At 39.4% G+C, this 14,437-nt stretch overlaps 1 protein-coding gene across 4 annotated transcripts in view; it reads left to right on the forward strand.

The window, feature by feature from the left end:
• The window catches only part of Rgs7 (regulator of G protein signaling 7), a 374,810-nt gene that overhangs the window by 189,177 nt on the left and 171,196 nt on the right, over positions 1-14,437 (forward strand). For all 4 annotated transcript variants that reach the window (XM_057769480.1, XM_057769481.1, XM_057769483.1 and 1 more), the window contains exon 3: positions 9,402-9,498. In XM_057769480.1, coding sequence (XP_057625463.1) covers positions 9,402-9,498 — 97 coding nt within the window. The remainder of the gene's footprint in view (positions 1-9,401; positions 9,499-14,437) is intronic.

Genomic DNA, 14,437 nt, shown 5'->3' on the forward strand with positions numbered 1-14,437 from the left:
CCTTTTAAAAGTAGATGAGAAAGCCTGTAGCTTGTGGTAGAAGAATTTTCTTTTAAATGCAATATTCCCAAAACGCTTGGGTACCCATGAAATGATGCCAAATCACTTGCTGAATGGGAGTTCTCAGCTGATGAGGAACTGACTTGGGTAAGGTCTCAGGACAACTGGTATATATCTTTCCTCTCTCCCCACTTCTTGCTTTTGCTCTCTCTTCCTCCTGCCTTCCCCCAAGTCACTGAATGCCAGGCCTTATAAGTCCCTAGGAACTAGATTCTACCTCTACTGGTATTTCTGGAATCTCAGATGTGACCCAGGGCTTTAAAAGGTGTTTGGAACACTAATCACCAATGACACAACTTTTTTTTTTAACCGCTGGTAACAAATTTACACTTCTCAGTCAGTTCTAGGGATGGCAGAGGCCCTTTACTCCATAGTGTATGCTATTGTCATGCCCTGGTTCAGCAGGGGACTGAGCTGGGAGTGAGCAGGTACATTGCTGTTCCAGAGAAATGAAAGGGAGAATGCTTATTGCACAGACACCTGGGAATTGCCTTTGCTATCCAGTAGCCAGAAATGAGCCATATTTTTCCTATTATCTTGGTGTTCGACCAGGTGCACAGTCACAGGTAATTTACATACAGAGTGGATTACTCAAGGAGCAGGGGATCATAAATGGCCTCAGCAATATTTGCAAACATTTATAAACCGTAAATTCATGAATGGCTGTAAGGAGAAACTGGAAGTTAAAAAACTGAATCATAAGACTAATACCTACCTTCCAAAGCTACTCTGTGGGGGTGTGTACTGTGAGTATCCCCACCTTTCCTGGTAATGTTCTAAATAGCAAGGTTTTGACATTTTTATTTGTCATTTCTGACAAAACCTCAGGGCATGCTCTACATTTCTTTTCAGCCAAATCAATGTCTGCTTTTTAAAATATTTATTAACATTATTTTTAGGGAATAACTAGTCTGTATTTACTAAACTGTGTCGGCTGAATGGTATGGGAAGTCCTTCTGTATATATGTTGCTTTTATAGGCTAATAGTAAAGTTGCTTTCAGTCAATGGCTTAACAGAATATAGCCAGGCTGGAATATATATATATATATATATATATATATATATATATATATATATATATAGAGAGAGAGAGAGAGAGAGAGAGAGAGAGTAGGTGGAGTCAGAAAGAAACCATGTAGCCGTAGCCACCACTGGAGACAGAAATGTTGGGACCTTGCCGGTAGGCCACAAGCCTCATGATTAAAATATAAAACAATGGAAATGGGTTAATTTAAGATGTAAGAGTTAGTCAATAAGAAGCTAGAGCTATTGTCCAAACAGTATCACAATTAATAAAATTTCTGTGTAATTATTTCGGGTGTGAGCAGCCAGGAAGAACGAACAGCCTCCATGGCCTCCATCAACTGGGTGAGTTTGAAATTGATTCCAGATGCTAAAATAGGAGAGGAAGGAAGAGGACTCCTCATAAACGAAGCATTTACATTGATAAAAACTCTACAAGGAAGGCCCTCAAGTGTCAGGGGTTCTGATCCACTCTCCCCAGAGAAAGTTGATTTGATAAGATTACTGATTTTGTTTTCTAGGAATAGGAGAGATGTAAGCAATAGAAAAGGAGACTGGCAATTACTTTTCCCATTATCTTGGTATGTCCGTGCTGCATCAGAGAAAAAAGATTCTTCCTCTTGGAGTGGTTTAAACCAAGAGCAAGCCCAGATTTTAATTCTCAGTACCTCCCACTCTGTCTTCTCTTTGTCCATATTTTCTGCTTCTCGCACAGGACTGTGCTATGTATTTACTGAACATCACAGAAAACATGGTGTGGGAAAGGAATGGGGAATCTGTTGTCTTAATCATTTTTATGATAGTGTATAAATGAAAAATTACTTTACTGAAACCCACTTACTCAGAAGAGCACTCAAAATTCAAACAGATACTACCCACCTATGTGGATACATATTTATTCCATCATTTACTGTGGATATGTGTTTCTTTATGGTTGCTTTCAACCTATTGGGTGATTTCAGCAAACGATTTCCATAACACCCCCCCCCTCTCTCAACCACTCTCTCTCTCCCCTTATCAGGGCATGGAACAATATGTAATTTGAGATGAAAGCTATGTCCTTAACTTAGGTTGCAAAAACTGATTAGAGGAAAAGTCCAAGTCATGGAAAGGTTGATTACAAAGTTTTCTTAAAGGTAGGCTGAACTTAAACAGCCTGAGAACACAGTAGCGAAACAGACAGTAGTACATCGTAATAAAGGGCCTCAAACACATTATCCATTTGATTGTTGCAAGGTCTGGCAAATGTTCAGTCTCTAAAGGTAAGTGATATTTTCAGGAAAAGCTTTTCTAACACCTCGAATTTTGAAAGATTTTTTTAAAATGTGATTCCTAGGTATGCCGATTGTGTTTTTAAAGTTCCTGGCAACAGTCCACAATATTCACCAAGAATATAGCTGGCAGTTAAGACTATTTAACTTCAAAATATGAAACAACCGATGTTTGAATAACAAAATTGAGTGTGGCAGTTTAGTCCTATTAAAATGGGAATTCCTTAATAATGAAATAGGAAATATTCCTAATTATACAGCTAACATTTTGTATACTCAGGGTGAAACAAAGCAAAAGGCTGGGATTGGTAGTGTATATCTAAAATCCCAGCACTTGAGAGGTGGAGGACTGGAGGGTTACATTTTCAAGGCCAAGCAGTGCTATGTCGGGAGACACCAGTCTCCGAAATAAATAAATGAATGACGAAGCAGAAGACCGAATACACCCCATGAAATAACACAACACAAAACAAAAAGGCAGAAACAAACACATGAGTGCACGAAAACAAATCAAGGTGCGAACAGGACAGAGGCTATAAAACCAGACACCTTCCATAATTATGTTCTCTGCCTCAGAGAGAAAAAGGGAGACAGAAATCCGGGCATTGAACATGAACGGGGCACTACTACGTTTGTCACAGGAAAAGGAGACAGTATTTGCTATCAGAGAAAGGAATGAGAAAGACTTAGTAAGGCATTAAAATTTGACGGGATCCTGGGAGTATAATTGGATTTGCCCAGGCCCAGATGGGAGCAAGAGGGACCCTGCAGAGATCACGGGTATAAGGTAAGGCCTCAGCCATTGGCAAGCGTGTATGTGGCATGAAGTGTATACAGGCCGAAGTAGAAAGGTGGAAGAATAGTACGGCAATTTTAGATTATAGTAAGAAGAAATATGAGCAGCCACATAAATTGCAGTCCATGGGGTTGTGTGTTCTCTGATAGGTTTTTTTTGTGTGTGTGTTGTGAATTCACATATTCATGTGTGTGGAGGTATAGATTCATGTGTTTTGTATACGCATCTGGATGCTAGAGTTCAATTTTGGTTGTCATTCCTCAGGAACTGGCCTCCTCATTTTTTGAGAGCTTGTTCCAGCCTAGACAAACCGGCAAGGCCAAGGTCTAGCGGGAAGCTTGGCTTCCAAAAGATAGTGAATGGCTTGTGCTGAACAAAACCTAGGGATAACTTCTAGCCTCCATATGCACACACACACACACACACGTGTGTCCCATGTGCTCACACACCTACAAGTGTGTGAACATGCATCATCACCCCCAAGTTAAGCAAAACCAAAGTAAACTTTTCTTTATTCATACCAATTTAAATTGGAGTTTTGATTGGGTCTTGTAGTACACACTTGTATTACACTTTGGGAAGCAGAGCTAAGAAAATTCAAGGCCCGCATGGGTAACAGTGAGATACTGTCTCCAAATTAAAAAAAAAAAATGAAAAGGGGACGCCAGTCACAGAGAACTTACTCACAAGTGCGAAATCCTAGAATAAACTCAGTACTTTGTACATTAATTAATCAATATTAAAATAATAAATGATAAATTGTTATTTTTTCCCAGGTACAACCCAAGTAGTCTCAACAAATATAATGAACATTGTTTAAAATTTTTTCCCACTTTATTTGAGTTGAAGCTATATTCCTTAAGATAGATCAAAGAAATGCTTTTGTTTTTTAAAAAATTAAAATGACACACATTAAAAAACTTTCTTAAAAAATCATAACAAGTAAAATTTTTGATCTTTATTGTTGTTTTTTTTAAAAAATTGCCCAGTAAATGATCTACGCTAGATTTCCATAAGTAGTTTAGATTGGCTTATATTCACAATTGTTACGAATGACGAAACCGCGGGTTCTATAAATGAAATGAGTTGCAATATGGGGGAAAATCATCAATTACAAACAGCCTTAATTGAATGATTGTATCAAAAATCCAGTTTGGGCTATAAATTGTAATCTTGTTATTATTTAAGTCTCACTAGAAATTCATTCTGCTCTCTCTCTGCTTAACACTTCTCCGCTCAGAAGTACACATTGCACTTTCCCCTGGAAAAACTCCCTGAAAGGGAAAGAGTGATGTGGGCAGATGGGAATTTCAGCCCACCTGCCTCCACCTAATGGCTAAGGAATCCAAGAAGCACATTCGTGGTCCTTTCTCTCATTTCCACAGCCAGCACTGAAAATGACGGTGCACGGGATAAATTGAAAGTATGTGCACATAAGAAACACCCATTCAAGATGCTCAGTGAGGCTCTCATTAAGTCGCCGAATGTCTGTGCTTAATGGTGGGTTACAATACAAAGTCGGAAAACTTCCTGTGAAATTGTGATCGATTCATTTCTCTATCAGAGCCATAGCGGTATAACGTGTTTCAGCCCCACTTGGGTGCCTTGCTGGCAGTTGGGGTGTCTCAGAGGGTGACTGGAGCTAATGAAGTCAATGCTAATGATGTTGTACAAACCTTTCTGGTAAACACAACTGTGTGGTTAATTGAATTGAGCTCCTATTGCTGTTGAGAACAGCGGAGAGATAGGAAGCTTTCCCATCAGAATGTGCAGTCCTGTCTGGGGTCTCTCCTCAATACACTGTAGCTCTTTAAAGAGAAGTCTTCACAATGTGCTTTTCTTTTGATGCCCCCCAGGTGTGTGGGCTGCGACTGTTTAGCCTGATCAGTGTGTGAATGTCATCCCAAGCACTGAGCTGCTGCTTAAGCTACTCCATAAGAAACGGCAGCTATGGACTACCATAAAAGAAGCCTATGTTGTCGTTCAACAGATCCTTTATCTTGAGACTTTATATATAGCTGTGACCTGGAGTCACATATACAAACAGAAAGTCCCAGCCACCAGCTTGATGTCACATGTTCATGGAAGAAATTTCTCTAATAAACGAGTCTAATAAATTTCTCTAATAAATGCAGTTCCACTGACATTCAGTGGAACTGAAAGAGAAAGCAGGCTAGGAGGGAAATTCCCAAAGAAGAAAATCTGAGAGCACCATTTTCACCTGTCAGAAATGGGTGAAGCCTTGTTTCTTCTAACTATTTTTAGTTCACACGGTTCTTGGTTTAGATATACAAATATCCTAACATTTTTCTATTCAAATTCCCTCTCTTTGAGAAACCGATACAAGCACCATCTATAGGCAATCTAAGTTAAAACTGATCCATAGACTTGTTCTTTTGGCTTTAACTCAGCAGATCCAACCGAGTACCTGTTCACAGCACTCATTATGTTGGGCATTATCAGGAACCTGAAGAGTATATAATGTGCCCAGAATGGTGGGGCAAAGACATGTGCAAAGATGATGTCATTTCATAAGAGGGCCATGAGAGTCTGTAGGTTTGCGGGTGTTTGATAAGTACCCATTTCTTAAAGACAACAATGATAGTGTGTGTGTGTGTGTGTAAATACATATGCACACACATATACACACTACATGAATACCGCATGCATGTGTATTTTATATCTTTTCATGGAACTCCTAAACATGTGAATTTATTCTTTATCTTTTATCCCCTTGGCCTTAAACTAAATTGTCCTGGAGACTTTTAATACTTGTTAGAATTAATTTCGCAATCTCTTATTTTTTTTTGCTGTCCACTTTCCTCAGTTACTGGGGTTGCCTGTGGTTAGCATTCCTTTTCTCATACAATTGGTATTTCTAATGCTTCTGAGATAATTAATTAACCTGCGTAAAAGACTGACATCAAATTGACATTCTAAGATAGAGGACAGATTTGCCCCCCCTCCTGCCGAGATAGAGTTTCTTCTGTGTACTTGCTTTGTCCTGACTGTCCTGGAACAAACTTTGTAGACTAGGCTGGCCTCGAACTCACAGAGATCTCTTTTCCCTGAGTGCCAGGACTAAAAGCGTGTACCACCTTTTAACAGGAAGTTTTTGTTGTTCACTTTAGGGTTTAGGAACCAGGTTAGTGTCTTTTTCTTTGCATTAGATTTTGCTGCTGTTTTATTTATTTGTTAGTTAATGCTCATGTACCCTGTAGTGACATTTATGGATAAATCATGTCCAAACAAATATTCAAACATCTAAATAACTTTGCATAATTGTGTTCTCAGTTTAGAGCACAAATTCTAGTTTTTACATTATAGTTAAACATTTTTCCCATTATAGAAAATATGATTCAGATCTAGCATTCAGCAAATGGAAGCAGAAGGCTCTCAAATTGGACTGCATATCAAGACCCCAAATCAAGAAAAGATAAGAAAGAAAAAGACTGTGAGCTGCTATAACACAGGTTACTTTAAATTGCATTCCTCCTAGCCTTGCTCCAGAGTGCCCCTTCACATAGAGGTGACTTTATGGGCAAAGTCCCTTTGCTCATTGCTCTGTACCCGTATCCATCAATGCCAAATTCTTGGGAGAGCACAGAGGAGGCAGAGGGGACTCTGCGGCTGTCTAATCGGCCCGGTTAAGCCTTTAAGCAGATAATACAGGGGCTTACAGGCTGATATGAGGCAGGCGAAGCAGCTTATTCTTCATTTCTGAGCATCGTGTCAGGTGAATCAAGGGCAAGCAGTAACTAAATAAAAAGTCAGAATATCTATTTTATGTTTCTATACTCTGCTATCCTTATTACTGAAATAGAGTATTCGATTTCTGTTAGGGATTTTGGAGACCCAGTAATAAAACTATCTTCCATTTCTGTTTGGATTGAGCACATCAATCAAGCAGAAAGGGATAGAAAAGATAGAGCAACCTTAAGCCCCCTTATTTGTGCACTGTGTGTCACAGTTCTGAAGCTCACTTCTCTGACCACACTTGAGAAGTCACTGAAGCCACCGCTCTGGAACAGACTGGGGTGTAGACTTCCAGCCAGGAGAGGACGAATGGACCTGGGGGCTTGCTCTGCATTCTCTGCATACTTCTTACTGGCTGATGTGGCCATGAGCTGGCTCCCCTGGAGTTAACGCTGGGATGTTTTCAGGCAGCAGGATGCAACAAAGGATGTCTGCACGTGCTGAAATGGAGAAGAGACGTACTTAAGTCTCGGAAGTACATGGAACATTTCGAGTTCAGTGTTGGTTGTCCTATCTGTCTGCCAGGCCTTGTGTTGTCTATATCGTTGGACTTTATCTTATTTCATTCCAGTCCCAACGCCAGGCCCCCAGACAACGTTTTTAAAGGATTGGTTCTAAACATTGTCCTGTCTGTTTTATGAAAAAGGAGAGTAAGTCTTAGTGAAATTATTTCATTTGCTCAAAGTACTGTAATTACAAGTGTTGAGAGTCAAATCCAGACCTGTTGTGCAGGAAAACCCTTCCTACCCAGGTATTCTGAATGATAAGAAATCAAATGACATTTATCCAAGCAAATTAGATTTTTTTTTTTTTTTTTTTTAGTTGAAAACTACTTTGAAACTGTGTGGTGGGAATTAGGTGACTCACTGATATAAAGTATAGAGTATGGCTTCTTTTAAACTTTTTTACTTTGAAATAATTTTAGACTTACAGAAAAGATGCAAAAATAACACAGAGATTTCCCATCAGGCCATTCTTGGCTTCCCTTCCTGTTAGCCTCTTATATAAGCATGGCGTAATTACTGAGACGGGAAACTGATGCTGGTACAGAGCCAACTAAACTGCAAGCTTTACTCACTTCACCTTACTGCTCACTTCTGGCTCTGCATTTTTTTTTTAAGGGCAGGGATGCTATTTTACCGATTTTCATAGCCCAGTACCTGATAGGGAGTCTGACGGAGGGACGATGCCCACTGACTGCAGAAAGGGTAGCTCAATGAATGGACTTTCAGTCACACACTGCAGCCTGGGAATCCTTGTGTGGATTTATGTCACATAGGTGTGAAGCACATGAAGAGACGCTGAGGCTTTGATTGAATGCTTACTATGGAACTAAATTCCACCTTAGACTCAGTGATGAAGAGATTTCTTTTTACTATTCTCTCATATATTGCAACCTGGCTGCAGTATATTACAGCCCATGACCCCTCTTCCTTTCTTCCCAGTTCCTCCCCCTACCTCCCTTCTCCCTCAGATCTACTCTTCCTCCTCCATTTCCCTTCAGAAAAGAGAAAGCCTCCCAGCGATATCAACCAAACACATCATAACAAATTACAGTAAGACTAGGCACATCCCCTCATATCAAGGCTGGATGAAGCAACCCAGTAGGAGAAAAAGGGTCCCAAGACCATGAAAAAGGAGTGAGAGAAAATCCCTACTGCCACTGTTGGGAGTGCCTCAAGAATGTCAAGCTACACATCATGACATACATGCAAAGGACCTAGCTCAGGCTCCCTGATTATTGATTCAGTCTCTCTCGTGAGGCCTTAGGAGCCCTGGTTAGTTAATTCTGTGGGCCGGCCATGTTTTTTGTGCTGTTCTCAACCTCTCTCCCTGCCTCCCACAATTCTTCCTTACCCTGACTTGGGGTTGAACAGTTTTAGAATTGTGAAAATACTTCAGTGTAAAGGAGAGTGAATGAACAAGATGAAAGAAAGATGTCAGAGTGCAATCTTCCAACTGGACACAAAGGTCCCCCCCCTTCCTCTCTTGTGCATGTGTGTGTTCTCACACTAGCAAGTGAAGCAGCCGGTGGTTTTCAGTCTGTCCTGCATTTCCAAGCAGATTGAACTCAAATGTTAGCCCAAGCTGTAGAAGTTCTCATGTTAAAGAAAAGTCCACGCAGATTGTTCCCAGGCGTCCACTTGCTTTTGGCCTGAATTAAGCCAAGATGAGATGATGTGAATCTGCCAACAGTGCTTTCTTACCCGGTTACTGTTTATTCCCACTTTTTAAACCCGAAGACTATGTAACCTGCAATATTAAAGCACAAAATCCTTATAGCTGGTTTAATGCACCCCAAATAGTCTCTTTCCCCACTTGTTACCCTTTTCCTACTTTGTTTGGCAAAACTTAAAAATATTAATGCAATAAATTATAGAAAGACAAGAATGTAGAATTATTCTTTATTAGGCAAAGCTAGAGTTCAAAAATTATGAAACAGCAATTTCCTCCAAAATTCAACTTTCAACATTTTCTCTATTTTATCATCTAGATGGAAGATGTCATAGCACGCATGCAAGATGAAAAAAATGGAATTCCCATCCGCACTGTCAAAAGCTTCCTTTCCAAGATACCTAGTGTCTTCTCTGGTAAGTGTGCCTCCAGCACAGCTCCGCTTTCTTCAGTGTGTGTTTCGTAAACCTCTGGTGTGTTGTTAAACAGCAGCTAGTAAGATGCCATGGCACCTTCATTACAATGTTTAGAACCTGGAAATGAGTTTAAGACATGACATGAACCAAGAGTCCTAACTCGATACAGGGTCTCACTTGAAAGACAGAATGAACACATATGATAAAAGAGAAAAGAACCACATGAAAATAAATAGTGATGTGTGGAACAATGCCATGTAGACAGGCTGTGGAAGTTGAGAGAGTGGCAGACAACCAAGGAGAAGTCAGGGAAGGAGTCTTGAAGCACAGCATTGCTCAGAATTGGGAAAGCCAGGAAGGATCTGATCACCAGGAGCTACCCCCATGTATACCATGCTGAGAACTGGGCAATGACACAGCCAACAGGTCATGAGCAGCGGTGGCTCGAATTTGTGTCTCTAAAAGCCAACCACAGGATTGAAATTCCGATGAACAGGGGTGATAGAGGGCTTTTAAATGTTTGTGTAGAATGTTGCGATGAGAGGTTTGGAGAGATGGTTTTGGGTGTACAGGCCTGATCACACATACTAAATTTGGCTCTGCATAACCCATGTCAAAAACTGGGTGTGGGGTATGCCTGAGACACCAGCCTTGTTGGGGGAGGAATGAAGTAGAGACAGGAAAATCCCTGAGCCTTGTTGGCCAGTCAGTCTGACCTAATCATGAGCTTCAAGTTCAGTAACTGACTCTGTTAAAGATGGACAACAATGAAAATACCAAAGTTAGAGAGAGAGATGAATATTATAATGTGTTATAATGTATGGGTATGCTAAAGATGTTGAGCATTTCCTTAAGTGTCTTTCAGTCATTTTAGATTCATCTGTTAAAAGTTCTGTTTAGGTCTGTACCCCATTTTTTGTTGAATTATTTGTTCTTTTGATGACCATTTTTTTTTTTTTTAGTTCTTTGTATATTTTGGAGATCAGCCCTCTCTTGGATGTGGGGGTTGGTAAGATCTTTATCCATTCTGTAGGCTGCCGTTTTGTCTTGTTGACCATGACCTTTGATTTAAGAAGCTTCCCAGTTTCAGGAGGTCCCATTTATTAATTGTTTCTCTCAGCGTCTGTGCTACTGGGGTTGTATTTAGGAAGTGGTCTCCTGTGCCAAAGCATTCAAATGTACTTCCCACTTTCACTTCTATGAGGTTCAGTGTTGTTGGTTTTAAGTTGAGATCTCTAATTTACTTAGACTTGAGTTTGTGTGTGTGTGTCTGTGTCGGGGGGGGGGGCGGTGTTTCAGATAAATATCTCCTCTGGTATCTGTGGCCTTAAGACCAAAGGGGGGATCTTTGGACAGGTCTTCTATGCCCGTCAAGACAGGAGCAGCACTGTACAGATCCAATTACAACATTGTATTTGTCCCTCACTGATTTTTGTTTTTAGTTGCAGAAATACCACTATAAGTTTGGTACATATGGCTACCAACTAGAGCCTGAATTATTAACCTTTTCAGCCCTGAGAATTCTGTTAAGCTTCTTAAACTGACAGTGTAGAAGTAAAGGTGAGGAGAAAGGGAGAGAGAAAAAGAGGGGAGGAGAGATTATGATTCACCATAAAAGACATAAGGAGATATTGACCTGCAGGTAGAGTAATGGCCCTATGCAGAGAGGACAGGAAGCCTGCATATTGAGAACAATAAAACAAGTATGGAAAAAGAAGCAGAGAAAATGATGAAGGGCATTCCTGGTCCCTGGCAACTTTGTAGCTCTTACCTTAATCCTTGGGGACACAGACTACAGTTCCTATGAGTGCTTCATCTTTCTCTCTTCATCCAATCTTCTGCCATCAGACATCAACCTTTGTGTACCCATGCACACTACCTCTTTTTTTTTTTATTTTAAGCTTTTCACACACTAGAATTCTCATCAGATATAGGAGCACTGTTTCATAACCCATAGAGCAGATCCAACAGCCTTATGGGTGCAAAACCATAGTGAGAATGAAAAGAACAAGTAAATATGGTTATAAAAGAGGGATTGGCTGCTGCTTGGCTGGACCAAATGCTTATCTGGAATGTGTGTATCCCCAATTGATAGAGATGAAGGAGAGCCTGTGGGAATGCTAGTTTCCAAATACAAATTGTAGATATTCCGATTTGTTAGGACTGAGATGCAGCATCAGCATTTTCAAGATGTTAAGTTTTACATTGATGTCTTCTGTTAACTTAAATGCATATTAGCAATGTTTTTCTCTAGAAATTTTGATCAAGTGAACAGATTCTAATCAAACATGCACTATATTTCAGCTACTCCTCAGCACTGGTTTGCAACCGTCTTAATGCTGACACCCTTTACCACAGTACCTTATGTTGTAATGATCCCCCAAACATAAAATTGTTTTCATAACTATAAATTTTCTATTGTTATGAGTCATTAATGTAAATATCTGATATGCAGGAGGGTCTTAGATGATTCCTGGGTTGTGACCCACAGGTTGAGAACTGCTGCTTTTACAGGTTTTTTTTTTTAAGGGTTAATATTTTAATTGCACTAGAAAAAAATACATTACACTAAACATTCAGGTGATATCACAGATTAAAGTGTACCATTTTAGTAGAAGTTTGAAAAGTCATTTGCCCAATGAAGCCTATTACTTTGTATACTGATTTAAAAAAAACAATAAAAATTAAAATTTAAAAAGTCAGTTGTGAAGAAAGAATTATCCAAAGACTAGTACTATCCAATTTGATTTGACAAGAATCCTGCCATATATATCCTTAGTTATGAAAGTACAACTTTGTTTGTCAAGGTTCCAAGGCCCAAAGTGAGCATGATAATTTGCTATTTTCTTATCTTTTAAAGGATGCTCTCAAAATGTTCACTTCATGATTTCTATGCTGCTTAGAATAATACAGAAAAATAAATTTACCCTGTAATAAACTACTGGGAAAATAACATATTGGAAGATAAATGTGACTCCGCTCCCTTCTTTTTCTTAAACAATACAACTATAATTTCATTTTATTCTTTCTTGTCTTGAAGTTCTTTGGTAAATTTAATATTCTATTCATGTTTTTTCACATGACTCATTACTTATCTATTATTTTTTACTTGTTTATTTTTTTATTTGATTTATTGAGGAAAGAGTCTCACTCTGCAGTCCAGACTGGACTGAAACTCATAGTGACCTTCTTGCCTCAGCCTCCTGAACTATAGGCCTGAGCGACCTCAAAAATTACTATGAATAACAAATTAGTTCCAGAGCGCTACCACTGAGAATTACCCAAGTCCCTTGTCATCTATTGTTGTTTTTGTCTGTGTATATGTATGTGCACTTGTGCACATGTGTCTTCTTCAATTGTTTGCCCATGTTATTTTTTGAGACAAGATCTTTCCTTGTACCAGGAGCTCCATATTCTGACTGGGTTGGTGTATTGGTGAGCACCTGGGCTCTCTCTGTCTCCATCTCTCTTGCATTAGGGTTATAAGCGTACACTATGCCTGGATGTTTTCCATGGTTTCTAGAGACCAAACTCGATTCTCATGCTTGTGCAACAAGTATTTTACCCAATAAGCATCTCCCCAGTACGTCTGCCTTATATTGCCTTAATTGGGTATGTGGGAGCCCTGGGATGTGAACATAGTAGATTCTTTCAGGTTGTATATAGGAGACACCTGAGATGAATTCTGAGACAGTAGCTGAGAAGTGTCTGCTGTGCTTCTGGGAGTAATTTTTGCCTCAAATCCTTTCCAGTTCAAGTAGGGTGATCTATCTGGACTTTGGTCATACATTCTCCATTACAATATAAAATGAAACTCAGATATTACTGAGTATGTTTTATTAAAATGTTTACTCAAATTTGTGCCATTGTTTCTGCAGATTGGAAAAGATAACTGTAAAGTTAAAGGCATATCTGTAGCTTTTTCTGACATTTTCTTTAAATGAATTTCATAGGTCCCAGTCCGCATGGAAACAATTTCCCTAGAATTCATATCCTGTGACTTACGGTGCTCATTCTTCTCACATCTGGCATCTGTGGTGGGGCAGTCCATGGCACTGTGTAAATGCTTCCTATTAGACTCTGAACGACAGCACAATAGAGACACACGTCCCAAACAGAGCAGAAAAGCCATGAATGCTAGAGGAGACCGTTGACCTAACATTTTAAAGATATTTGTTTGTTGTAATAGTATTTTACAGCCGTGCTATTTTACCTTGGCTACATGTGTGCTTGAAAGAATGAAAATTGACAACAAAAGTAGGTACTTTGTTGCTTAACAAGATGTTGAAATAATATATTTTTATGCTTTTTCTTAGAGAATACATTGCATTATAAGACTGAGTATTATTTGAGTGTATATTTTTGGCTTATATAATCATGGGTACATTGGTGGCTAAGGGTCTAATAAGTTTACAATACATAATGGTCCTTAGGACCCATGAGAGGAATATTTGCTTTGTTAGTATTCTAATGTGTTCATAGAATTTGAATAAGCCTCTGAGGTCTGACTGCTTTCATTCATTTGAGACACAGTGTCACTCACTGTGTCCCAGGTTGATCTCATATTCACTATCTCCTCCCCTCAACCTCCTGAGTGCTGGGATTGCAGAATGGCCGCACCATGCCTGGCTGCTGTTCTCTTTGCTTTGTTTTTAATGATAGCGATTTATCTTCATGTTGACTTTGGCATAAATACTAATCAGTAATTTAGAAAAGTGCCATGTAGTTAGGGACTGTAAATACATTAATTTATTTCTTATGATATTCAAAATAATTAGTTTGTTTCATAGCAAAGGATTTGGAAGGTCAGGAAGTTCAACCTTTCATCCATTTCTGTCTTGTATGCTAATATTTAATCTATCATGGAACCGATTTTGAAAACTATTGCCCTTCTGACCTCTGCCTGGAGTTTTCCTTTGGACCAAACAGCCGTTGTTTC

Source organism: Chionomys nivalis, chromosome 5 (assembly GCF_950005125.1).
Source record: "Chionomys nivalis chromosome 5, mChiNiv1.1, whole genome shotgun sequence".
Taxonomy (NCBI): domain Eukaryota; kingdom Metazoa; phylum Chordata; class Mammalia; order Rodentia; family Cricetidae; genus Chionomys; species Chionomys nivalis.